Source organism: Hyaena hyaena, unplaced genomic scaffold, assembly GCF_003009895.1.
Source record: "Hyaena hyaena isolate Hyena2069 unplaced genomic scaffold, ASM300989v1 scaffold_474, whole genome shotgun sequence".
Taxonomy (NCBI): Eukaryota; Metazoa; Chordata; class Mammalia; order Carnivora; family Hyaenidae; genus Hyaena; species Hyaena hyaena.
This window is the reverse complement of record NW_024081104.1, coordinates 601992-628136: the sequence shown is the minus strand read 5'-3', so window position 1 is coordinate 628136 and position 26145 is coordinate 601992. Positions and strand designations below refer to the sequence as shown.

The following is a 26145-nucleotide window of genomic DNA, read 5'->3' as shown; positions in this document are numbered from 1 at the left end:
CGGGCGGGGCCCTGCTCCGGGGACGCCCCCGATGTCCCTGACCCTCTCCCTCTCTGCCCCCCTTTGCAGATGCAGGCTGTGCAGCAGGAGCAGCTGGTGCAGGAGACGCGAGCCCTCCAGCAGAGCTTCCTGTCTGAGAAGGACAGCCTTCTGCAGCGGGAGCACTTCATCGAGCAGGAGAAGGCCAAGCTGGAGCAGCTCTTCCAGGACGAGGTGGCCAAGGCGCAGAAGCTGCGGGAGGAGCAGGAGCGGCAGCAGCGGCAGATGGAGGAGGAGAGGCAGCGGCTGGTGGCCAGCATGGAGGAGGCCCGGCAGCGCCAGCACGAGGCCGAGGAGGGCGTGCGGCGCAAGCAGGAGGAGCTGCAGCTGCTGGAGCAGCAGCGGCAGCAGCAGGAGAAGCTTCTGGCGGAGGAGAACCAGCGGCTGCGTGAGCGGCTGCAGCGCCTGGAGGAGGAGCACCGGGCCGCACTGGCGCACTCAGAGGAGATCGCCGCCTCGCAGGCCGCGACCGCCGGAGCCCTGCCCAATGGCCGGGATGCCCATGACGGCCCGGCGGCGGAGGCGGAGCCCGAGCATGCCTTCGATGGCCTTCGGCGGAAGGTGCCGGCCCTGCGGCTGCAGGAGGCGGGCGTCCTGAGCGCCGAGGACCTGCAGCAGCTGGTCCAGGGCCGCACAACCGTGGCTGAGCTCAGTCAGAGGGACAACGTGCGTGGCTACCTGCAGGGCCGCAGCGGCGTTGCCGGGCTGCTGCTGACGCCCACCAATGAGAAGCTGAGCGTCTACGCGGCCCTCCGGAGGCAGCTGCTGAGCCCAGGCACGGCTCTCATCCTGCTCGAGGCCCAAGCCGCCTCCGGTTTCCTCTTGGACCCCGTGCGGAACCGACGGCTGACCGTCAATGAGGCCGTGAAGGAGGGCATCGTGGGCCCCGAGCTGCACCACAAGCTGCTGTCGGCCGAGCGCGCCGTCACCGGCTACAAGGACCCCTACACCGGGGAGCAGATCTCCCTCTTCCAGGCCATGAAGAAGGACCTCATCGTGCGCGACCACGGCGTCCGCCTGCTGGAGGCCCAGATCGCCACGGGCGGCATCATCGACCCGGTGCACAGCCACCGCCTGCCCGTGGACGTGGCCTACCAGCGCGGCTACTTCGACGAAGAGATGAGCCGCGTCCTGGCGGACCCGTGCGACGACACCAAGGGCTTCTTCGACCCCAACACGCACGAGAACCTCACCTACCTGCAGCTGCTGGAGCGCTGCGTGGAGGACCCCGAGACGGGCCTGCGCCTGCTGCCCCTCACAGACCAGGCTGCCAAGGGTCGGGAGCTGGTCTACACCGACTCGGAGGCCCGGGACGTGTTCGAGAAAGCCACCGTGTCTGCGCCATTTGGCAAGTTCCGGGGCAAGACGGTGACCATCTGGGAAATCATCAACTCCGAGTACTTCACGGCAGAGCAGCGGCGGGATCTGGTGCGGCAGTTCCGCACGGGCAAGGTCACCGTGGAGAAGATCATCAAGATCGTCATCACGGTGGTCGAGGAGCACGAGCAGAAAGGGCAGCTCTGCTTCCAGGGTCTGCGGGCCCTGGTCCCTGCTGCCGAGCTGCTCGAGAGCGGTGTCATCGACCGCGACCTCTACCGCCAGCTGCAGAAGGGCGAGCGCTCAGTGCAAGAGGTGGCCGAGGTGGATGCTGTGCGGCGGGCCCTGCGGGGTAGTGACGTCATCGCAGGGGTGTGGCTGGAAGAGGCAGGACAGAGGCTGAGCATCTACGAGGCCCTGAAGAAAGACTTGCTGCAGCCGGAGGCAGCTGTGGCACTTCTGGAGGCCCAGGCTGGCACCGGGCACGTCATCGACCCCGCCACAAGCGCCCGGCTCACCGTGGACGAGGCGGTGCGTGCTGGCCTGGTGGGGCCCGAGCTGCATGAGAAGTTGCTGTCGGCCGAGAAGGCCGTGACCGGCCACAAAGACCCCTACTCGGGGCAGAGCGTCTCTCTGTTCCAGGCCCTAAAGAAGGGCCTCATCCCCAGGGAGCAGGGCTTGCGCCTGCTGGATGCCCAGCTGTCCACAGGTGGCATCGTGGACCCAAGCAAGAGCCACCGTGTGCCCGTGGACGTCGCCTATGCCCGTGGCTACCTGGACGAGGAGACCAGCCGAGCCCTGTCGGCGCCCAGGGACGACGCCAAGACCTACTCCGACCCCCGCACACAAGAGCCGGTCACCTACAGCCAGCTGCAGCGGCAGTGCCGGTCCGACCCGCTCACGGGGCTGAGCCTGCTGCCACTCTCGGAGAAGGAGGCCCGGGCCCGGCGGGAGGGACTCTGCTCTGAGCTGCAGGCTCGCGAGACCTTTCAGAAGACCCCCGTCGAGGTCCCCGTGGGCAGCTTTAAGGGCAAGACAGTGACTGTGTGGGAGCTCCTCAGCTCCGAGTACTTCACGGCGGAGCAGAGGCAAGAGCTAGTGCGGCAGTTCCGCACGGGCACGGTCACTGTGGAGAAGATCATCAAGATCATGATCACCATCGTGGAAGAGGTGGAGACCGTGCGCCGGGAGAGGCTGTCTTTCAGCGGCCTCCGCGCCCCGGTGCCAGCCAGCGAGCTCCTGGCTGCCGGCGTCCTCAGCAAGGTCCAGTTCGAGCAGCTCAAGGACGGCAAAACGTCCGTGAAAGACCTGTCGGAGGTGGGCTCCGTGCGTACGCTCCTCCAGGGCAGTGGCTGCCTGGCCGGCATCTACCTGGAGGACTCCAAGGAGAAGGTGACCATCTACGAGGCCATGCGGCGCGGCCTGCTGAGGCCCAGCACGGCCACTCTCCTGCTCGAGGCCCAGGCAGCCACCGGCTTTCTGGTGGACCCCGTGAGGAACCAGCGCCTGTATGTCCACGAGGCCGTGAAGGCGGGCGTCGTGGGGCCCGAGCTGCACGAGAAGCTGCTGTCGGCCGAGAAGGCCGTGACCGGCTACACCGATCCCTACTCTGGCAACACCATCTCCCTCTTCCAGGCCATGAAGAAGGGCCTGGTCCTTAGGGACCACGGCGTCCGCCTGCTGGAGGCCCAGATCGCCACGGGCGGCATCATCGACCCGGTGCACAGCCACCGCCTGCCCGTGGACGTGGCCTACCAGCGCGGCTACTTCGACGAAGAGATGAGCCGCGTCCTGGCGGACCCGAGCGACGACACCAAGGGCTTCTTCGACCCCAACACGCACGAGAACCTCACCTACCTGCAGCTGCTGGAGCGCTGCGTGGAGGACCCCGAGACGGGCCTGCGCCTGCTGCCCCTGAAAGGAGCTGAGAAGACGGAGGTGGTGGAGACCACGCAGGTGTATACAGAGGAGGAGACCCGCAGGGCGTTTGAGGAGACGCAGATCGACATCCCCGGTGGCGGTGGCCGCGTCGGCTCCACGATGTCCCTGTGGGAAGTGATGCAGTCGGACCTGATCCCAGAGGAGCAGCGGAGCCGGCTCATGGCCGACTTCCAAGCCGGCCGGGTGACCAAGGAGCGCATGATCATCATCATCATCGAGATCATCGAGAAGACCGAGATCGTGCGCCAGCAGAATCTGGCTTCGTACGACTACGTCCGCCGCCGCCTCACGGCCGAGGACCTGTACGAGGCTCGCATCATCTCCCGCGAGACGTACCACCTCCTCCGGGAGGGCACCACGAGCCTCCGCGAGGTGCTGGAGGCGGAGCCAGCCTCGCGCTACCTGTATGGCACAGGCTGTGTAGCCGGCATCTACCTACCAGGCTCCAGGCAGACGCTCACCATCTACCAGGCCCTCAAGAAGGGGCTGCTCAGTGCCGAGGTGGCCCGTCTTCTGCTGGAGGCGCAAGCGGCCACAGGCTTCCTCCTGGAGCCCGTGAAGGGCGAGCGGCTGACGGTGGACGAAGCCGTGAGGAAGGGCCTGGTGGGCCCCGAACTGCACGACCGGCTGCTCTCGGCTGAGCGGGCTGTGACCGGTTACCGGGACCCCTACACGGAGCAGACGATCTCGCTCTTCCAGGCCATGAAGAAGGACCTGATCCCCGCCGAGGAGGCCCTGCGGCTGCTGGACGCCCAGCTGGCCACGGGTGGCATCGTGGACCCGCGCCTGGGCTTCCACCTGCCCTTCGAGGTGGCCTGCCAGCGTGGCTACCTCAACAAGGACACGCACGACCAGCTGTCGGAGCCCAGCGAGGTGCGCAGCTACCTGGACCCCTCCACGGACGAGCGCCTCAGCTACACGCAGCTGCTCAAGAGGTGCCGTCGCCACGAGACCAGCGGCCAGCTGCTCCTGCCGCTGTCAGACGCCCGCAAGCTGACCTTCCGTGGGCTGCGCAAGCAGATCACCGTGGAAGAGCTGGTGCGCTCGCAGGTCATGGACGAGGCCACGGCGCTGCAGCTGCAGGAAGGCCTGACCTCCATCGAGGAGGTCTCCAGGGACCTGCAGAAGTTCCTCCAGGGCACCAGCTGCATTGCCGGTGTCTTCGTCGATGCCACCAAGGAGCGGCTGTCCGTGTACCAGGCCATGAAGAAGGGCATCATCCGCCCCGGCACGGCCTTCGAGCTCCTGGAGGCGCAGGCGGCCACCGGCTATGTCATTGACCCCATCAAGGGGCTCAAGCTGACCGTGGAGGAGGCCGTGCGCATGGGCATCGTGGGCCCCGAGTTCAAGGACAAGCTGCTGTCGGCCGAGCGCGCCGTCACCGGCTACAAGGACCCCTACTCCGGGAAGCTCATCTCCCTCTTCCAGGCCATGAAGAAGGGCCTCATCCTGAAGGACCACGGCATCCGCCTGCTGGAGGCCCAGATCGCCACGGGCGGCATCATCGACCCCGAGGAGAGCCACCGGCTGCCCGTGGAGGTGGCCTACAAGCGCGGCCTCTTCGACGAGGAGATGAACGAGATCCTGACTGATCCCTCCGACGACACCAAAGGCTTCTTTGACCCCAACACGGAGGAGAACCTGACGTACCTGCAGCTCATGGAGCGCTGCATCACAGACCCCCAGACCGGCCTGTGCCTGCTGCCCCTGAAGGAGAAGAAGCGGGAGCGGAAGACGTCCTCCAAGTCCTCAGTGCGCAAGCGGCGCGTGGTGATCGTGGACCCTGAGACGGGCAAGGAGATGTCCGTGTACGAGGCCTACCGCAAGGGCCTCATCGACCACCAGACGTACCTGGAGCTGTCTGAGCAGGAGTGCGAGTGGGAGGAGATCACCATCTCCTCCTCCGATGGCGTGGTCAAGTCCATGATCATCGACCGCCGCTCAGGCCGCCAGTACGACATCGACGAGGCCATCTCCAGGAGCCTCATCGACCGCTCGGCGCTGGACCAGTACCGTGCTGGCACGCTCTCCATCACCGAGTTCGCCGACATGCTCTCAGGCAACGCTGGTGGCTTCCGCTCCCGCTCCTCTTCCGTGGGGTCCTCCTCCTCCTACCCCATCAGCCCCGCCCCCTCCAGGACCCAGCTGGGCGCGTGGTCAGACCCCGGTGAGGAGACGGGGCCCGTGGCCGGCATCCTGGACACGGAGACGCTGGAGAAGGTGTCCATCACGGAGGCCATGCACCGCAACCTGGTGGACAACATCACCGGGCAGCGGCTGCTGGAGGCCCAGGCCTGCACGGGGGGCATCATCGACCCCAGCACAGGCGAGCGCTTCCCTGTCCCCGACGCCGTCGGCAGGGGCCTGGTGGATAAGATCATGGTGGACCGCATCAGCCTGGCGCAGAAAGCCTTCTGCGGCTTCGAGGACCCGCGCACCAAGACCAAGATGTCGGCCGCTCAGGCCCTGAAGAAGGGCTGGCTCTATTATGAGGCGGGCCAGCGCTTCCTGGAGGTGCAGTACCTGACGGGGGGCCTCGTTGAGCCCGACGCGCCGGGCCGGGTGTCGCTCGACGAGGCCCTGCAACGCGGCATGGTGGACGCCCGCACGGCCCAGAAGCTGCGAGACGTTGGCGCCTACTCCAAGTACCTCACCTGTCCCAAGACCAAGCTCAAGATCTCCTACAAGGACGCGCTGGAGCGCAGCATGGTGGAGGAGGGCACGGGGCTCCGGCTGCTGGAGGCCGCTGCCCAGTCCAGCAAGGGCTACTACAGCCCCTACAGCGCCAGCGGCTCCGGCTCCGCGGCCGGCTCCCGCTCCGGCTCGCGCGCCGGCTCGCGGGCCGGCTCCCGGCGCGGCAGCTTTGACGCCACGGGCTCCGGCTTCTCCATGACCTTCTCCTCCTCCTCCTACTCTTCCTCGGGCTATGGCCGCCGCTACGCCTCCGGGCCCGCGTCCTCCCTGGGGGGCCCCGAGTCCACGGCAGCCTGAGCCGCTGCCCGCACCCCCGCCCTCCCGCTCTGCATGTGGCCGGGTTCCCCGCCCCAGGCGTTGGGGTCTTTGACGTTTAAAGGTGTCTTCCTCCCAAGCGGTGCCTAAAGTCTAACCAAAAAGAGCAGACTAATATGTTAATACCTACCTGCTGTCCAGACAGCCTGTGTCCCGGGGGGTTGGGGCTGGGGCAGACCCACTGACCGGCTCATCCGCACTCCCCCCCCCGCCCCGGCTTCCCGGCTCCTGCCTACCTGCCACTCACCACAGCCAGGTGCCTTGGGGGGGGTCCTGCGCCAGGGGCCCTCCTCTGTCTCCAGATGGTTTTGTCTGGGCAAGGTCCCCCCTCCCCAGCCCTGCTGGCTGGGCTCACTGACCCCCCCAACCGCCAATCCTGGCTGCTCGGGGAAGCGGGCTCGGCCCCGTCACTAGCAGGGCCCTCAGGACCAGCTTTTCTTCCTGTTTTCAGGACGGACTTCCTTGCTCGGTGGGTCTTGCCGGGGAGGGAGGGGGTCCTGGGTTAGCCATTTCTTTCCAGCCTGCCTTCCCCCGCCCCCCCGGGAAGATGAGGGTCCGGTCTACAGAACCAGCTGGCCCCGGCCAGGCCTCTCTGGTCCCTAGCCCCCAGCCCCCGACACTATCCCCAGACCCCAGGCCTCTGGCTTCAGCCTTCCAGCCTCAGTCCCCTAGTAAGTGCCTTCAGTGTCCTCCCTCCGCCCCAGGCCCCAAGGACCCAGACCTGGGGTGGGAGATCGACCCTCCCGGTGAAAGACTCACCGCTGGCCCAGCTCCCGGGCCTGCCAGCCCCGGGCCAGGTTCCCCCCATGGGCTCCCCCCCACCCCCCGGGTGCTTCCTGCCTGTCTCTCCGTGAGAGCCTAGCCCGTTGTGTGGCCCAGGGACAGGCGGCCCAGCCCAGCCCCTTGTCCATCCAGCCCCTGGCCTCGGCGGCTTCCATCCCCGCCTCCACCCTCTGATTCAGCTTTGCATGTTCCACTAACCCAGGCAGGCGGTGGGTGGAGGCGCCAGGCTGCGGCTGCCTCCGTGAGGGCAGAACACTAACCCGACCACGGTGGGCCTGCAGCGCCCACCCCAATCAATAAAAGCAATTCCAACCTTCTCGTGGGCGCTACCTTCTTTTCTCGTCCCGCGGTCAGGTGTGTGTTGAGGGTGGGGCCGGTAAATGCCGCGGCCCCCGGGCTCTGAGCTTGGCCTGGGCGTCTGGGCCAAGGGCGGGGGAGCAGGGCCTCCGTGAAGATGCCCTGGGGCCCCGGGTCTCCGGTAAGAGAGACCCGGACAGAGCGGAGCGCGGGCCTGAGAGGTCTGCCCCCGCCTCCGGCCCCGCTGGTGGCCTGTCACTGCCGGGCCGCTCGCTCCCAGTTCACGGTCGGCGCTGCCCGGGGTGGGGGCCCGAGCTCTCCTGTCCGCTGACGTTGGTTGGGCCCCTCGCAGCCCATCCCTTGGGGAGCCGGCTAAGCTGGTTCCAGTCGGCCATGCTGCCGCCCCGGGGAAGCGAGCCTCGGGAGCCGGACTGTGAGCGAGGCCTCCGGGTCCCTGCTGCAGCCCGCCCACCCCTGTCCCCCCAGGTCCACACACAACTCCTCACATCAGGTTCGTCCAGCCCCCCAGGTTCCTTCTGGGGAAACTTAGAAGAGGAGGGTGCGCAGGGCCGGCTGAGCCCCGCCCAGAGTGGGGGCAGCGGACCAGGACCCTCGTCTTTGGAGCCTGGAGCCTGGTCACGGTGCCCTGTCAGCCTCTGTCCTCTGCCCACTGCCACTTACAGCTGGGCGTGGAAACACCAGGATCTCGCCGGGCTGGTGACCGGCTGGTCTCCGGAACAAGGAGCCTCCGCGGCCAGGTGGTCCCTGGCCCCGTCCTCCTGGGGACCCGGACTGACGGTTTGTCACAGCCTAAGGTGGCAGGCTCGCTCCCCGGTGGGTCCCTGGAGTGTGGTGGGCAGGCCGCTGCTTCCACTCCTTGTTCCCTACTCCAGTCTCCGCCCGCGGGGTCCCCGGACTCCAGGTGACCCCCGTGTCCTGCAGGCCGGCAGCATCTGTCGGGCACGCTGTCCCCTGTGGCCCCAGGCCCTGCTGCACGCCCTTGCCGTAAGGGGGTCTGAGCGTCGAGCCGATGCCCCGCCGAAGCCCACACTGCAGTCTGAGACCGTGGCACCCGGAGCGCGAGTCTGAAGTGATGGGTCCCCCACTGGCTGGCTCAGGGCCCCCCGCTGCTGGGCTGATGTGCTGCGTCACACGCCACACGTGAGAGCAGCCCGTGCTCGGCCTATCTCCGCATCCGGGCATCGGGTAGGGATCCTGTGTGGGCCCTGCTGGCCGGTGACCACCTGCCGAGCCATCCTGTGCTCTGGTGGCTCAGGGGACGCAGCATGCAGCACAGGACCACGCTCCTGTGCCCCCAGCGCCCCCTTCCCGTGGTCGTCCCCCGCCCCGTCCTGGGCGCCCCCAACCCTGAGCAGCCAGCCACTCCGTCCCGCCGACGGCTGAGTCCTGTGTCCCCCCACCGTGAGCGCCTGTCTTCTCACCCAGCGTGGGTCTCTGGTCAGGCGCCTCCCTCCCCGCTCCGGAGTGGGGCTGCGGTCTGTTCGCCGGACACGCCACGCCCACAGTCGTGAACCAGGACCGGGGTTTGTGCTCCGTCGCCCCGCCAGCGGGAGCCTCCGTGCGGCCGTGGTGTGGCAGGGGTGGGTGATGAGGGAGTCGGCCATCTGGCCCTGCGGGAGCCTCAGCCCGGGTGTCCGCCCGACCCTGCACCTGTCGGTGGGCCTGACGGTGGCTGCACGGTCACCGCCACCTCTGGCCGGCTGTCCCAGCTCCGGCGGCCTGGGGGGCGGTTCTGGAACGCGTCTGCAGTTCTCTGTGGAGCCCCTCTGTCTTCACTGTGGAGCTTAGGGTCTGGCTGCGGGTTCCTTGTGGCCGTGCTGGGGACCCCACGCTGCGCTCTCACCCCTGCCCGGGCACGCCTGGCTCGTGCAGCCCAAGCAGCAGGGCTGTCCGCCCCACCGCGCTTCCAGCTGTGTCCGCGTCCTGTCTCCGGGACCACTCGCAGCTAGAAGCCTCCCTGTCCTCCAGCAGCGGACTGAGGTCACATTCCTGGCGTGTCACGTGGTAGCTCTCAAATTCAGAGAGCCCGAGAGTGGAGTGCGTTTTCTTTAGAAGTGAGAGGGGCAAAAGGTTCAGAATCTGTCCATTGCCTTGGAGGGGATGTCCCAGCATGCCCCAGGCTCCGTGGAGGAGACGTCCGTCCCAGCATGCCCCAGGCTCCGTGGAGGGGGCGTCCGTCCCAGCATGCCCCAGGCTCCGTGGAGGGGGCGTCCGTCCCAGCATGCCCCACCCAGGCTCCATGGAGGGGCGTCCCAGCATGCCTCAGACTTGTGGACTCCTTAAAGCTTTCTTGAAGTTACCAGTCCCTGAAACTGTTCAGCGTGTAGCTCATGTTGCTGGTGCGTGTGTCTTTCCAGGACACTCAGAACGCTTGCCGCTTCCTGCCCAGCAGGCCTGGCGAGGTGGTCAGCATGACTGCTGTTTTTCTGAGCGCTGGTCAGTCTATCCTGGGACAGAGCTGACATGGTCCAGAGCAAAGCGTGCACAGTGTCCATCTCGCTTGGGCATCTCAAAGTGTCAGCAGGGCCGGTCCTCCCGAGGCCTCCTCTCCCTGGCGTGTGGATGGCGTGTCCTCCCTGTGTCCCCGCGCGGTCACTCCCCCCACCCCCGTGCGTGTCTGCGTCCTGGTCTCCCCTTGCTGTGAGGACACCCGTCAGCCTGGAGCAGGGGCCCCAGCGCCCTCCTTTTACCCCAGTCGCCTCCGCAAAGGCCCATCTCCAAGCACAGCTGCCCTGCGGCCCTGGGGGTGGGGCTCAGCGGGCAGATCCGGGCACTGGCCCACCCCCCGCTCTGTCTGCTCACACTGCTATGCACCGGCCGCGCTGCTGAAGACGCCGGGGTGGAGAATACCCCCGGCAGCAGAGATGAGTCCCGTGGGCCACCGGCCAGTGGCACTCTAACATGGGATGTGCCTGCCGGGACCACACCTGGCACCCCCTTCTCTGGTCGGTTCCCCAGAAGCAGAGCCCGTGATGGTGACTCGTATGCATCAGGCTTCTGGAAGCCACGCTCTCAGGAGAGGGTGTGAGCACAGCCATGGAAGTTGTGTGTTCAGCTGACGGTCTGATCCTGAGGGGGCTCGGGGGCATGGATTCCACCCAAGAGGTGGTTTCTCCAGAAATGGGGCCTGAGCCACTGCCCCCCGCCAATCGGTTATTGGCTACCGGCTGCTGTGGTGGGGGGCACGCGTCTCCCAGGCACCCCTGCAGCTGGCTTCGCCAGCCCCGGGCGGTCCTCTGGCCCAGGGGGCTTGTGCGAGGCTATGGCTGCTAGGGGTGTGCATGCCGCCCGCGAAAGGGGGTTGGCTGGCTCAGCAACGGCACCTGCTGTAACAGCGACGACTTTGCGCAGCAGCCATGGGACAGACCTACGTGTGCTGAAAATCCCTCCTGCCATAGATTTCCTAGTAAAACCCAACAGACACCGCTCAGATACCCGAGGTCACGAAACAGAAAAGGGAAGGCCCGGGTAAGACAGCAGGACTTTGGCGGAGCCGCCACGCACCTGACCCAGAGCCTCGGGCTGGCGCAGGCCCTCAGGAGCGGGAGCGAGGACTGGACCTGCGCAGGCAGAGGCTCTGTGGGACCCTGGGTCCACGGCGGGCCACACACGGTGAAACCGTGGACCAGGAAAACCCTGCCCACCAGCAAACGGCTCCAGAAAGGAAACCCAGTGATTCTGCCTGGGCGCCGCAGGAAAACCTTGCGCTGGGCCTTTAGGGTTCAGGCCTCCCCCGCGCATTTGGGGAAGCCGCATGCAGAGAAGCTAAGCGCGGTCCCAGATGGAAGACAAGCTGGCACCTGGCACGAGCCGACAGTCTCTGGAGGTCTTGTCCCCCAGGACTCCCGGGGAAAAGTCCAAGCCTTCGGATGTGATCTCACAGTTCAAAATTTAAGGAACAAGGGGTGCCTGGGGGCTGTCGGTTAAGTGTCCACCTCTTGGTTTCGGCTCAGGTCAAGGTCTCACAGGTGGTGAGTTCAAGCCCTGCATCGGGCTCTGTACTGGAAGCTCAGAGCCTGCTTGGGATTTCTCTCACCTCTCTGCTCCTTCCTGGTGCGCGTTCTCTCTCTCTCTCTCTCCCAAAAAGTAAATAAACATTAAAAAATTTAGAGAACGGAAACACAGTGTGCCTGCTGGTTGGAGTCCTGAGAGGAAACAGGGTAGCTGAAGAGTTTAACCAAGGGACCGTTACAAAGGTGGGGGGGGCAGGCCGGGGGGGGGCGGCGAAGGGGGAGGCAGGCAGCCTGGGGGGCAGCCTGGGGGTGGGGAAAGGCGGGGGGTGGGTGGGGAGGCAGAGGGAGGCAGGTGGCCCTGGGTGGGGGGGGAGAGGCAGGCGCCCCGGGTCCAGGTGGGGGGGAGAGGAAGGCGCCCCGGGGCCGGGGTGGGGGGGAGGCAGGCGCCCCGGGCGGGGGTGTGGCCAGGTGAGCTCTCCTGACCCGCGGGTGCGCTGAAAACCGCCAAGCCGGCTTCCGTAGAACAGTATCTCCTTTCCTCGTTGCCGGGAGTGCTTTCCCTGCTGCTTATGTGCCGGGTTCTGTAAGTCCCCAGGTGACACTACTACAAATTCACACTCAAAACAGCTGACTCCAGTCAGGGAATGTGCAGCCATCATCACACCTAGGCCGCCAGCAGGTGCAGCCTGTAGGGGAGGCCGCGAGGCTGCCCTACACTCCTGTGCTCCGGGAGAGCTAATTCTCCGATGTTAGGGACGGATCGAGGGGGCCCCCGCACAGGGCGCAGAGCCCCAGGGACATCTGGGTGTGGTGGCTGGAGCACTGGGCCATCAGTCCTGGGCTGAGGCCCTGTGGGGATGGTGCCCGCTGACGGTAGAGGGCCTGGAGTGGGAGCAGGGAGGCGGGGGTGGGGTGGGGCGGGGGGCAGCTTCACAAACGCACAGGCACCTGCGGAGGGTCCCTGGGGGCAGCCCCAGCACACGTGGGCGGGGCCTTGGTGGCAGCGCTGGCATGCCCTACCTGTTCACAGGCAGGCAGGACCCAGGTGTCCTCTCTCCTAAATGCTCCCCCCTTCGGTCCATTGGCCCTCTAGAGGTCAGGGACAGCACTGTCCCCGGGCTGCTCCTGCCCAGGCTCAGCATGGATGAGCCGTCGTCATTCTCTGCGGCCTCAGCGGACTGGGCTGACCCCTGTATCCTGCCTGTTTCGTCTCTCCCCTGCGGTCCCCACCCTGTAACCGGCTGCGCTGTGAGCCCTGGACTGGGGTGGGTGCAGAGGGCGGCACTGGAGGAGGCCTGGCCGCCCCTCAGCCTGTCCTTTGGGTTCCGGGCCCCAGGGGCATCTCAGCTCTGGTCACAGCAGGGTGTCCAGGAGGCACCCGCTCCAAAAGACCCACAGTGAATCAAGGGATTGGCACCACAGCCAGGCCGCACCGGCTACCCACGTCCAGAAGGGCAGCGGCCGATCTCAGTGGCTTCCACAAAGCTTGTCCCCAGAAGGGACGGGCCTTCTGTGATCTGCCAAGAAGGGGCTTCTTGCTCTAGTCTCCGAGCGTGAGACTTGGCAATATTGGAAACAGGTCTGGAAGGTGGGACAATCTGAGTATCAGCCAAGAAAATGCGGCTTAAATCTCTAAGTTAGAAAACCTGAATCGCTCAACTTCAGAGGATACTGAGCCAACTTATTATGTATATTTTATATATATTTTAAAACTGATAAATAATGGAAGAGAATCAGGGCACCTGAGGAGCTCAGTCAGTGATGTGTCTGGCTCTGGGTTTTGGCTCAAGTCATCATCTCACAGTGCATGAGTTTGAGCCCCACACCAGGCTCCACATTGACAGTGTGGAGCCTGCTTGCGATTCTCTCTCTCCCTCTCTCTGCCCCTGCCCCCTCAGAACAAATAAATAAACATTTAAAAACAATGGGAGAGAATCACACATTGGGAGATGGCGGCCTACAAAGGGCCGGAACTCATCTCTCCACTTGGACAATGGTCGCACTGGCAGAATCTGTCTCACTGAACCCCTGTGGGAATCTGGAGTCTCCTGAAGGTTTGCAACTTCCAGAGAAAGACGTAGATGATAAATTATGGTTAATTTAGGTCACTAGGAGCTCTGAGCACAGTAGCAGATACCCATCCCCCACCCCTCTGAAGGCAGGCCGCAGGTCGTGAGCAGCGTGGACACAGCCCGCGGGAGTGTGGGTGGACAAAACGCACCCTGTTCTTCAAATAGCGACGGTCTGTTCTCTGATTGCAAAGGCACACACCAGGAGGTGGAATGCCATTTTGCACCTTCCCTGTGGTGGCAAGTCCCTGCCTCTCTGGTCAATGTGACTCCCAGGGGATTTAAAGGGCTGGCAGCCTTTCCTCCAACTTTATTTTCCTCTTTTCTTCTCTTTGGGAGCCAAACATGAGAGACTGGGACATTCAAAAGCAACTGCATGTAAGAGGAAAATTAGAAAGTGCCCATGCATGCCCACCGGAAGAAACAGGCTCAGAAAAGACCAAGTGAGACCTTAGGTTTACCCCTGATACTGATCCTCAGCACAGAGACAGATGATGATGATGATGATGATAAACAGCAAACCCTGGGGAAGGAGGAGAATCTGATTTCCAGAGTTACCATATTATTCGATTCAATGTCCAGTTTTCAGCAGAAAAATCACAAGGCACACAAAGAAACAAGAAAGTATGGTCCATTCAAAGGAAAAAGAGTCAACAGAAACCGTCCCTGGAAAAGACCTGATGGTGGATCTACTGGAAAAACACTTTAAAACAATTATCTAAAAGATGCTCAAAGAACTTAAGGAAGATGTGGAGAATGTCAAGAAAATGATGTATGAATAAAGTTGAGGGGTGCCTGGGCGGCTTAGTCGGTTAAGCGTCCGACTTTTGCTCAGGTCATGATCTCGCGGTTCGTGGGTTTGAGCCCCGTGTCGGGCTCTGTGCTGACTGCCAGCTCAGAGCCTGGAGCCTGTTTCAGTCTGTGACTCCCTCTCTCTCTGACCCTCCCCTGCTCACGCTGTCTCTCTCTCTCTCTCTCCTAGAAATAAAAAAAAAAAATTAAAAAAAAAATTGAAATATGGACAAAGGAATAGAAAACCTAAGAGAAACCAAAAAAAAAAAAATTCTAGAGTTGAGAAGTACAACAACTGAAATGAAAACTTCGCTAGAGGGATTTAAAGACAAGTTTGAGTGAGCAGAAGGTGAACTGGTGAACACGAAGGTAGAACAATAGAAGTGATGGGGTGTAAAGACAGAAGAAGAAAGGTTGAAGTAAACAGAGCCCGAGGGGCCGGTGGGGCATCCATCACCAAGCAGACCAGCGTATACAGTATGGGGGTCCCAGAGGAGGAGACGGGGGAGAGGGACAGAATATCTTAAGAAATTATGGTTTAAAAGTTCCCAAATTCGATGAAAGCCATGAATATAAACATCCAAGGGGCTCAATGACTTCCAACTGAAGAGGAACTCAAAGAGACCCACTCTAAGACATGGTATGATCGAAACTTCAAAAGCCAAAGACAAAAAGAAATTTGGAAGCAGCAGGAGAGAAGCAGTTCATCGCACCCAAGGGACCCTCAGTGAGATACTGAGCTGGTCTCTCACCAGGAACTTCGGAAGCCGGAAGGCAGTGGCCCATATATCCAAAGTGATACAAGGAAGAAAACCTGCCAACTAAGAATCCCATTTCCACCAAAGGTGTCCTCAGGAGTGAGGGAGAAATGAAGACATTCCCAGATACACAACAGCTGAGGGGGCTCATCACCCTTAGAGCTGCCCTGAAAGAAACCCCCCAGGCACTTCTGCAGGACGCGTTAGATAGCGGACGCCTCAGCTGATGCAGAGAAGAGCATCCGACAAAAATTCAACACCTTTTCATGATAAAACAACCACCACCACCCTCAACATGCTGGGAAGAGAAGAAAACTATCTCAACAGAATAAAAGCCAGAGTCACAGACCCATAGCAACATCATACCCCGTGGGGAAATGCTGAAAGCTTTTCCTCTAAGACCAGAATAAGGCAAAGATATCTGCCCTTATTGTTTCTCTTCATCTAGCCAGAGCAAGCAGGCAAGAGAAAGAAAGAAAAGGCATCCAAATGAGAAAGGAAGAACTAAACGTTATCTCCATTTGCCGCTGGTGTCCTCTTACAAGTAGAAAAGCCCAAATGGGTTGCACAAAAACCCGTCAGAACTGGTAAGTGCATTCTGTAAAGTAGCAGAACACGAGGTCAACAGACGCAAATTAGTTGTGTTCTAGATTCTAATAGTGACGATCTGGAAAAAGAAATTACAAAACAATCCCATTTAGGGCCGCCTGGGTGGTTTAGTCTGTTAAGCGTCCGACTTCAGCTCAGGTCGTGATCTTAAGGTTCGTGGGGTTGAGCCCCACGTCGGACTCTGCTGACAGCTCGGAACTTGCAGCCTGCTTCAGATTCTGTGTTCCTCTCTTGCTCTGCCCTCCCCTGGTCATGCTTTGTCTCTCTCTCTCTCTCTCAAGAATAAATAAACATCAAAAAGAGTAAAGATTTAGGAGTTAACTAGGGAGGCAAAAAGCAAGAAAAATTACAAAATCTTTGCTAGAAGAGAGACGGTGTAAATGAATGGAAACACACTCATGTTCGCGGATTAGAATACTTAATATTGTGAAAATGTCAATACCACTCAAGGGATCTGCAGATTCAATCCAATCTCTATCAAAATCCTTAGGACAATTTTTGCAGAAATCGAAAAACTCATCCTAAAATTATATGAAATCCCAAGGGGACCCAAATAGCCAACACAATCTTGAAAAAGAACGACCAAAGCTGGAATACTCACACTTCCTGATCTCAACACATGCTACTAACCCACTGTGATCGGAGTCACATGGTACTGGCATAAAGTCAGATATATACACTAAAGGAATCGGGGCGCCTGGGGGGCTCAGTCGGTTAAGCGTCCAACTTCGGCTCAGGTCATGATCTCACAGTTCATGGTTTGAGCCCCGCGTCGGGCTCTGTGCTGACAGCTCAGAGCCTGGAGCCTGTTTCAGATTCTGTGTCTCCCTCTCTCTCTGACCCTCCCCTACTCATGCTGCCTCTCTCTCTCTCTCTCTCTCAGAAATAAATAAAACATTTAAAAAAATTTTTTAAAAATTAAAATTAAAGGAATAGACTAGACAACCCTGAAATAGAGCCACATACATATGATCAAATGATTTTTGACAAGGAAGCAAAGACTATTCAATGGGGGAAAGGACAGTCCTTTCAACATATGGTGCTGGAAAAATGGATGTCCACAGGCCAATAAATGAAGATGGACCCTTACCTCACAGCATATATAAGAATTAACTCAAAATGGATCAAAGATTTAATTTAATTTATTATTTTTATTTTTAATGTTTTTATTTATTTCTGAGAGAGAGAGAGAGCATGAGCAGGGGAGGGTCAGAGAGAGAGGGAGACACAGAATCTGAAACAGGCTCCAGGCTCTGAGCTGTCAGCACAGCGCCCGACATGGGGCTCAAACCCACGAACTGTGAGATCATGACCTGAGCCGAAGTCAGACGCTTAACCGACTGAGCCACCCAGGTGCCCCCAGAGATTTAATTTTAAGACAGAAAATGCTAGGGGCACCTGGGTGGCTCAGTTAGTTGAGTGTCCGGCCTTCATTTCAGCTCAGGTCATGATCCAGGGTCGTGGGATCAAGCCCCTGTGTCCGACTCCGCACCAGGCATGGAGCCTGCTTAGGGTTCTCATTTTTCCCTTTACCATGCATGCCCCTGCTCTCTCTCTCTCTTTCCCTCTCTCTCTCAAACAAAAACAAAAACAAAAAACAATAAAGCGGTTAGAAGGAGACAGGACAGGAGACACATGACCTTGGGTTTGGGAGTGATGCCTTGGCTATGACACCAAAGGCACAGGCAAGAAAAGAAAAAGGAAACAAATTGGACTTCATGAAAATTTTTTAAAAATTTGTACATCAAAAGGCATTAGCCACAGAGTAAAAAGGCAACCCACAGAATGAGAGAAAGTATTTGCAAACATCGCTCTGATGAAGGATTACCTCCCAGACTGCGTAGAGCCCTTCTACCACCACCATGACCACAATGGCCACCACCACCACCACCACCACGACCAAAAACCTGGCTCCGTGGCAGCGGAGGATGTGGGACAGACATTGCTCCGAAGATACACTAATGGCCACTAAGCACAGGAAACGGTGCTCAACATCGCTGAGCATTAGGGACGTGCAAATCAAGGCTCCAATAAGATACTGCCTCACACTCGTGAAGATGGCTACTCTCAAAAACTAAAAATAAAATAAATAGCAAGGGTTGGCGAGGATGTGGCGGGATTGGAATCCACCTTGTGGGCTGTTGGTGGGAACGTAAGATGACACAACTGCTGGGCCCAACAGTGCGGCGTTTCCTCAAATACTAGTAACACAATCGCCACGCGCTCCGGCAACCCCACGCGTGGGCACGGCCCCCGAAGGGCTGACAGCAGGGACAGCGTGGGCACTCGTTCGCGGCGGCAACGTTCGCAGTAGCTAAACCGTGGACCTGACACAAGTGTCTATTGACGGACGAATGGGCCAGCGAAGTGTGGTCCCTCCTGCCCCTGGAGCGTCACTCAGCCTTCAGAAGGAAGGAGATTCTGACACCACGCGGGTGGACTTCGGAGACCCCGCGCTGAGTGAAGTAAGGCAGCCGTGAGAAGACAAAGACCGTCTGAAGTCCGCGTACTGAGGTGCGTATTCAGAACTGCAGGGACAGGAAGTGGAAGGGGGATTGCCCAGGGCCGGGAGCGGTGACGATTTGGAGCTAGTGTTTGATGGGTATCGTTTCAGTTGGACAAGATGAAGAGTTCCGGAGAAGGACAGGGGTGAAGCCTGCACGTTATGCGTGTGGGTGATGCCACAGAATGCGCTTAAAAATGGGTAAGATGATGAGTTTTATGATTTTTTAAAAATGTTTTTTATTTATTTTGAGAAAGAGAGTGTTGGAGGGACAGAGAGAGAAGAAGAGAGAGAGAGAGAATCCAAGCAGGCTCTCTACTGTCAGCACAGAGTCCGACGGGGGCTCGAACCCACAAACCCCAAGATCATGATCTGAGCCAAAATCAAGAGGTGGATGCTTAACCGACTGAGCCACCCAGGTGCCCCGATAAGGCTTATGTTATGTATGTTTTACCACAGTAACAAAAAAAAAAAAAAAAAAAAGGAAAAGGGAACAGTTATAGAAAATTGGAAATAAGATAAACATCTAAGAATTGGAGAATTATGAAATTGGAAGGAAATGAAAGCATAAAGTGTGTATCGTCTTTTCCTGTCCAGACTGGGTCTCCAGGCAACCGCAGCAGGAGAGGGCGCTTCTCTCCAGAGAAATACTCTCGCTAATGAGCAGAGGTGGACCCGTGGCAGGCTTGCCCAGCTCCCAGCTCGTGCCGCCAGAGTCCCCTTCCGATGCACTTCAGGGCCTTCTGGAAGCAGCTCCCACCCACACGGCCGCGAGGGTCCCTGCGGGGGTGGGGCACGCAGTTGCCATGGTGGGTGCTAGAGCAGGGCCCCGTGAACCACCACGCGATGGGGCAGCCGCACCCTCGGTGGCGACACCTTAAGGGACCACAAGCCAAGTGGAGAGAGGACAGAAGCTGCCTTCCCTCCCCCAGCAGAGGAGAGGGGGCTTCTCTGGTGGGTCTGGACTGCAGGGCGGTGGAAGCTTGGGCCTGTCCTTCACCTTGTGCGCTGGGGCTGGCCCTGCTCATCCATGCACCCCGTATGTCCCCTCAGGAAACTGAGATTCTGGGGCGCCTGGGTGGCTCAGCCGGTTAAGTGTCTGACTTCAGCTCAGGTCATGATCTCACGGTTCGTGGGTTCGAGCCCCGCGTCGGGCTCTGTGCTGACAGCTCAGAGCCTGGAGCTGCTTCGGATTCTGTGTCTCCCTTTCTCTCTGACCCTCCCATGCTCACACTGTCTCTCTCTCTCTCTCTCTCAGAAATAAATAAAACATTAAAAAAAATTTTTTTAAAACTATATAAACATTTTAAAAAATTAAAAAAGAAAGTAACTGTGATTCTACCTGCCCGTCTTTGAGAACGAGGGCAATGGATCCAATGTAGAGTCTACATTGGGGTTGAAGAGACTCACATTGTGGGGACTTTACTCCCTCGGGTCCTTTCCTGTCCCACTCCGTCTTGGTGACCCCCCTGGCCCGGCCAGGGGGAGGAGAGTGGCTGCAAGAGCGCGACCTCTTAGGAGGCGGCCTTAAATCTTTATAGTATGTTTTCATTACGGTTTCATGGTCTCCAACCACATTTGTGGCAAAGATAGGTATTTACTCCGAGACTTTCCCAGCAGATGGCAGCAACGTGTCTCGTTCTAACAAAAACCAGCCTCGATCCAACTTTCTGACCTCGGGAAGGGAGTGAGGTGCCCGTCAGTGAGGCGTCAGCTGCTGAGGAGGAAACAGCGAAGAGCCGGGGGGAGGGGGGTGACACTCAGGGGCCCTGGGTGGCGGGACACGGTCACAAACAACCTGTGCCCCCGCGGCGCGAGCCTGAGAGGACACCGCCCGCCGAGGACAGTACACGGGGCGCCGTGGCCTTGGCACTGACCCCGCTCCGACACAGACTTGCGATGGCTGAGACAGCCACGGTGGCCAGGGGGTGAAACTGGTGACATTGGAAGACACTAGATCCTTGTTAATATAATATATAACATTCAAAAAGGTGCTGTGCTCTGTTTTTACCTCAGCTTCTTTGGGCCTGAAAATACCAGGTGATGAGTGTGGATGGAGGCAGAGTGGATCCTAGTGAGCGTGAAGACACACGTGTACGTCGGCGGTGGTACGGAGCATCAGAGATTTGTGTTTTAAGTTTACTCATTTATTTATTTATTGAGAGACAGAGAGGGAGGGCGAGAGGACTCAAGTGGGGGAGGGGCAGAGAGAGAGAGAGAATCCCAAGCAGGCGCCTCGCTGTCAGTGCAGAGCCCCGCATAGAGCTCGATCCCATGAACCCTGAGACCCATCTGAACCAAAGCCAAGGGTCAGACACTGACCGAGCCCCCCAGGCACTGCTAGAGCTTTGTTTTAAAGTTTGAGAAAAAAAAAATGACAGTCTATGCTATGAATAGACACTACATGAAAAAATACTGAGGCACAGGGCGCCTGGGCGGCTCAGTCGGTTGGGTGTCCAGTTCTTGATTTTGGCTCAGGGCACGATCTCAGTTTGTGAGACTGAGCCCCACGCGGGGCTTTGCTGGCAGCGTGGAGCCTGCTTGGGATTCTCTCTCTCCCTCTCTCTCTGTCCCTCCCCTGCTCGCAAACACTCTCTCTATAAATAAATAAACATTAAAAAAGTATTTAGGTGGTTTGCTGCCATCACTTGCTCTCACACAGCCCTCTTCCATTTAATGTCAAGAATCTATTCCTGAAGATTAGACATTCTCCACAAAAACATCAGTTGAGAGTCAATTTTATAAAGTAACTAAAAATCTGTAAAATACTTTCGTGTAAGCAACACACTCACATATAACTGAATGTAAGACCCTAAACACTTCACTTCCCAAACACAGCAAGGAACGAGAGTGTCTCCAGATCCGTCAGCAGGAATGGGGTGCCTTTCAGCCCCGGCCCCGGCCCGAGCACGCCACCCCTTTGTTCATCCTTGAGCAAAACACCCCCATGTGGTTACGATAATCTACCCACTGTTTCCGAGATGGAACTCAACATTCCCCCCTACATTAGCCTGGTAAAGTTCTTTTATTAATATAGGGGGACATAAAGATAAAATGTCCGTGTATAATATCGCTGGAGAGAAATTTGAGGGCTCCACACACTCTACAAATCTAAGTATTAAAGACTTGGAAGTTTTCAACATCAGAAACGTCGCCTTGTACACATCCTGCGGGCCGTGGCTGTATTGGGTTCAGCTTGTGGTGAAGCAGCATCTAGATTTAGAAGACCATCCAAACAGCCACTCACCTGGGGCAAGGTGAAGATTTTTATTTTGCAGAAATCAGCAAAATTCAGCAACATGATGCCAGATCATTCATGCAGAAAACCATCACGAATACCAAACAGTGTTGCTCATTGTTTAGAGGATAAACTACACAACCGAGTAATTAAAATACGGCAGACGGGATAAGTATGATGCTTTTCCCCGACGTGAATGTTCACCGACCCCGCTCCCGCCTCCGGGGAATGGGGGACTGCTCTGCCTGGTCCCTCTGTGGTCCGGTGGGACCATGTGACCGGTGCTGGCTGATGAGGTGGGAGGGGGAGTGGCATGTGGCATTTTCATACCAGAGCATTTAATTGCCAGAGTCCTCTTTCCCTCAGCTGGGAAGACCAGAAATATTACAGAAAGTGGTCGTTTCATCAGCCTGGATCCTGAAACGAAGAAAACAGGGTCGAGTCTCATCCGATTCACTTACTATGAGTGAGACTAAATTCACCAAAAGGAAATGGGAAACAACCTAAGTATCCATGGATGGGTAAGTGGATAAACAAAATCTGGTATGTACATATGAGGGAATATTTTTCAGGTTTTAACAAGAATGAAATCCCGGTAAATGCTACAATTGGGATGAAGCGTAAAGTCCTGATACTCTGTGGAGTAATCCAGACCCAAGAAGACGGTCGGATTCCACTTCTATGAGACACCGAGATGGTCAAATTCATAGAGGCAGCGGTGGGAGCAGTGACTGTCGGAGGCTGCGGGGAGCGGGGGTGGGTACGTGGGAGTTACTGTTTAACAGGCGATACAAAAGTGGAGATGAATAGTGATGGCTGCACCACGTCGTGAATGTACTCGATGCCGCTGGAACTTACACTTTAAAATGGGATATTTTGTTTTCCATATTTTAACACAATATAAAATTTTTTAATTTCTATTAATTTTTTAAAATTATTTTTTAAAGTTTTATCCATTTATGTAATCTCTATACCCAATGTGGGGCTCAAACTCATGACCCTGAGATCAAGAGTCACATGCTCCTCTCACTGAGCCAGGCAGGAGCCCCTAATTTTTTTTTTAAAGAATCAAATAGAGGGGTGCCTGGTGGTTCAGTTGGTTAAACGTCCGACTTCGGCTCAGGTCACGATCTCACAGTTCGTGAGTCTGAGCCCCGCGTGGGGCTCTATGCTGACAGCTCGGAGCCTGGAGCTGCTTCGGGTTCTGTGTCTCCCTCTCTCTCTGTCCCTCCCCGGCTCACACTCTGTTTCCCTCTCTCTCTTCCTCAAGAATAAATAATTTTTTTTAATTTTAAAAAATTCAGGGGCACCTGGGGGGCTCAGTCGGTTAAGCATCCAACTTCAGCTCAGGTCATGATCTCGCAGTTTGTGGGTTTGAGCCCCGTGTCGGGCTCTGTGCTGACAGCTCAGAGCCTGGAGCTGCTTAGGATTCTGTGTCTCCCTCTCTCTGTCCCTCCCACACTTGCACTCTGCCTCTCTCTGTTTCAAAAATAAATAAACCTTAAAAAAAATAATAAAGAATCAAACAGAAATTCTGGCGCTGAATAGTACAATCACTGAAATAAAAAAATAAATCACTCTAGGGATTCAAAATCAAATTTGAGCAGGCAGAAAAAAGAATCATTGAACTTGAAGATCTATCAATTGAGATTATCTAGTCTTAGAAATCAAAAGAAAAATGAACTAAGGAATGAACAGCGTCTCTGAGACCAGCCACACACCCAAAGTGGGATGACAGTTTCAAAAGAAAACAAGCCAACCAAGAATTCTATATGCAGCAAAATCATTCTTCAAAAGTGAAGAAAAACTTAAGACATTCTTTTAAAAAAATTTTTAACGTTTTTATTTATTACTGAGAAAAAGACAGAGAGACCAACCATGAGCATGAGAGGGGCAGAGAGAGAGGGAGACACAGAATCTGAAGGAGGCTCCAGGCTCTGAGATGTCAGCAGAGCCCAACGCGGGGCTCGAGATCATAAACTGTGAGATTATGATCTGAGTCGAAGTTGGAAACTTAACTCACTGAGCCACCAAGGTGCCCCAAAACATTCTTTTTTTTTTTTTTAATGCTTTTTAAAATTTATTTCTGAGAGAGAGAGACAGTGTGAGCAGGGGCGGGCCAGAGAGAGAGGGAGACACAGAATGCAAGACAGGCTTCAGGCTCTGAGCTAGCCATCAGCACAAAGCTGGATGTGGGGCTCGAACCCATGAATCTTGAGATCATGACCTGAGCCGAAGTTGGACACTTAACCAACTGAGCCAGGAGCCCCCAAGACATTCCTAATAATAATAAATCAAAGAGGGGAGAGTTTGTTGTTAGTGGCCCTGACCTACAGGGAATACTAAAGCAAGCCCTTCTGGCTGAAATGAAAAGACACTAGCCAATAATCCAGATTCACAAGAACAAAGTCAGAACTCCAGTACAGGTGTGTGCAAAGATAAATAGAAAAGGCAGTATACGAGTCGTTTTTGTTTGTAACTGCTTTTTTCCTCCCTGACTTAAAGGACAGCTACACAAGCAATATAATCTGAGTTGATGGTCACACAATATATAGAAATGTAATTTGTGACAGTGACAGTAAAAATGGTGGTCTGGGGCAGTATAGGAGCAACGCTTTTGTTTACTATTGAAGTGTATTTGCTAATAATCCAAATTAGATTGTTATCAATTAAAATGATAATGGTAATCCCCAGGGGCAACCACTAAGGAACTAGCTATTTAAAAAAGGAAGACCTCGAATGGATACTAATACCAAACAAAACAGACTTTAAGACACCGGTTATTCCTAGAGACAAAGAAGGACATCTTATAATGATATAAGTGTCACTCCATCCAGAAGACATGATATTTATAAACACATATGCACCCAACAACATAGCCTCAAAATACATGAAGCAAAAACTGACAAAACCTTTAAAGGGAGAAACTCATGATAATAACAGTTGGAGCTCTTTCCATTCCTTCACCATCATGGTGTGTGTGATTGTCTGTTCCTCGCCGTGTTTTCTCACAAGACTTTCAAGATCGAGCGATTCCTGGCCAAGAAACAAAAGCAGAATGGTTCCATTTCCCAGTGGATTTGGATGAAAACTGGTAATAAAATCAGGTGCAACTCCAAGAGGAGGCGTTGGAAAAGAACTGAGCTGGGTCTCTAAGGGATCACACATGAGATGGTGCACATAAGTGTGTTTCATGAACGTCACATGTTCCTATCCTATGGCTCTGTAAACATCCCTACTACCTGAACAATAGTTATGTTTTATCAGGCAAATGATTTTCTCTTACTATGCTTCTGCACCAGTGGGTTGTTTCAGTAATACACATGTGAGACCTTTTGTTTGGAAAAAAAAAAACAACCCAATAATAATTGGAAGCTTTAATACCCAACACTCATGATGGATAAAAGAATTAGATAAAAAGGGGTGCCTGGGTGGCTTAGTCGGTTAAGCGTCCGACTTTGGCTCAGGTCATGATCTCGCGGTTCGTGGGTTCGAGCCCCGCGTCGGGCTCTGTGCTGACTGCCCTCTCAGAGCCTGGAGCCTATTTCAGAGTCTGTATCTCCCTCTCTCTCTGACCCTCCCCTGCTCACGCTGTCTCTCTCTCTCTCCTAGAAATAAATTTAAAAAATATATTAAAAAAAAAAGAATTAGATAAAAAAACCAGCAAAGAAAGAGAAGCCCTGAACAACACTATAGGCCAACTAGACCTAATGGTTATAATAGAACATTCCATCTAACAACAAAAAAATACACAATCTTCTCAAGTGTGTGTGAAACATTCTCCAGGACAGACTTTATGTTAGGCCATAAAATAGGCCTCAATAAATTTAAAAGGATTGAAATCATGCAAAGGATATTCTCTGACCATGATAGAATGAAATTACAAATCAACAGAAAGAAATAAATTTGGAAAAATCACACTTCTGTGGAAGTTAAATAATACACTCCTAAAGTACTAATGGACAAAGAGGAGATTCCAAGGGCAATTAGAAAGTACTTTGAAAAGAATAAACATGAAAACACAAGGTACCAAAACTTATGGGATGCAGTAAAAGCAGTGCTCAGAGAAATTTATATCTTTAAACATCGACACTGAAAAGAACAAACACCTCAGATTAATAACCTAATCTTTCACCTTAAGAAACTAGAAGAGTAAACTAAACTCAAAGTAAGCAGAAGGATGGTAATAATAAAGATTAGAGCAGAAACAGAGAATAGAAAAACAGTAGGAAAAAAAAATCAATGAAACCAAAAGTTGGTTCTTTAAAAAGATAAATAAGGTGGCTCCGTTGGTTGAGAGTCCAACTTTGGCTCAGGTCATGACCTTGTGGTTTGTGAGTTCAACATAGGTCTCACTGCTGTCAGCCTGTCAGCGCAGAGCCCACTTCAGATTCTCTGTCGCCTTCTCTCTGCCTCTCTCCTGCTTTCCACTCTCTCAAAAATAAATAAACATTAAATAAAAAGATAGACTGACCAAGAGAAAAAAAAACCCTGAAATCACTAAAATCATGTATGAAAAAGGGGACATCACTACTGACCTTACAGAAATAAAAATGATTATAAGGGAATACCATGAAAACTGTATGCTAACAAATTAGATGACCTGGATAAAAGGACATAATTCCTAGAAAGATATAAACTAGCTCAAAAAGAAATATAAATTTTCTACTCTTACAGTAGACCTGAAACATGTAAAGAGAGATAGCAATCTTAAGTCTTCCTTCAATAAAAGTGCAGATAACTCTACTGCTGAGGTCCACCAAAAATTTAAAGAAGAATCAACACCAATTTGTCATAAACTCTTTCAAAAGGAGAA

The 26145-nt window shown here is 55.9% G+C and overlaps 1 protein-coding gene across 9 annotated transcripts in view; it reads left to right on the top strand.

Moving 5' to 3' along the window:
* LOC120246538 (plectin) overlaps positions 1-7406 on the top strand; it is a 53929-nt gene extending 46523 nt beyond the window's left edge. For all 9 annotated transcript variants that reach the window (XM_039254130.1, XM_039254129.1, XM_039254128.1 and 6 more), the window contains one exon: positions 70-7406. In XM_039254130.1, coding sequence (XP_039110061.1) covers positions 70-6288 — 6219 coding nt within the window. In that variant the 3' untranslated portion in view covers positions 6289-7406. The remainder of the gene's footprint in view (positions 1-69) is intronic.
* The last annotated feature ends 18739 nt before the right edge of the window (positions 7407-26145 follow it).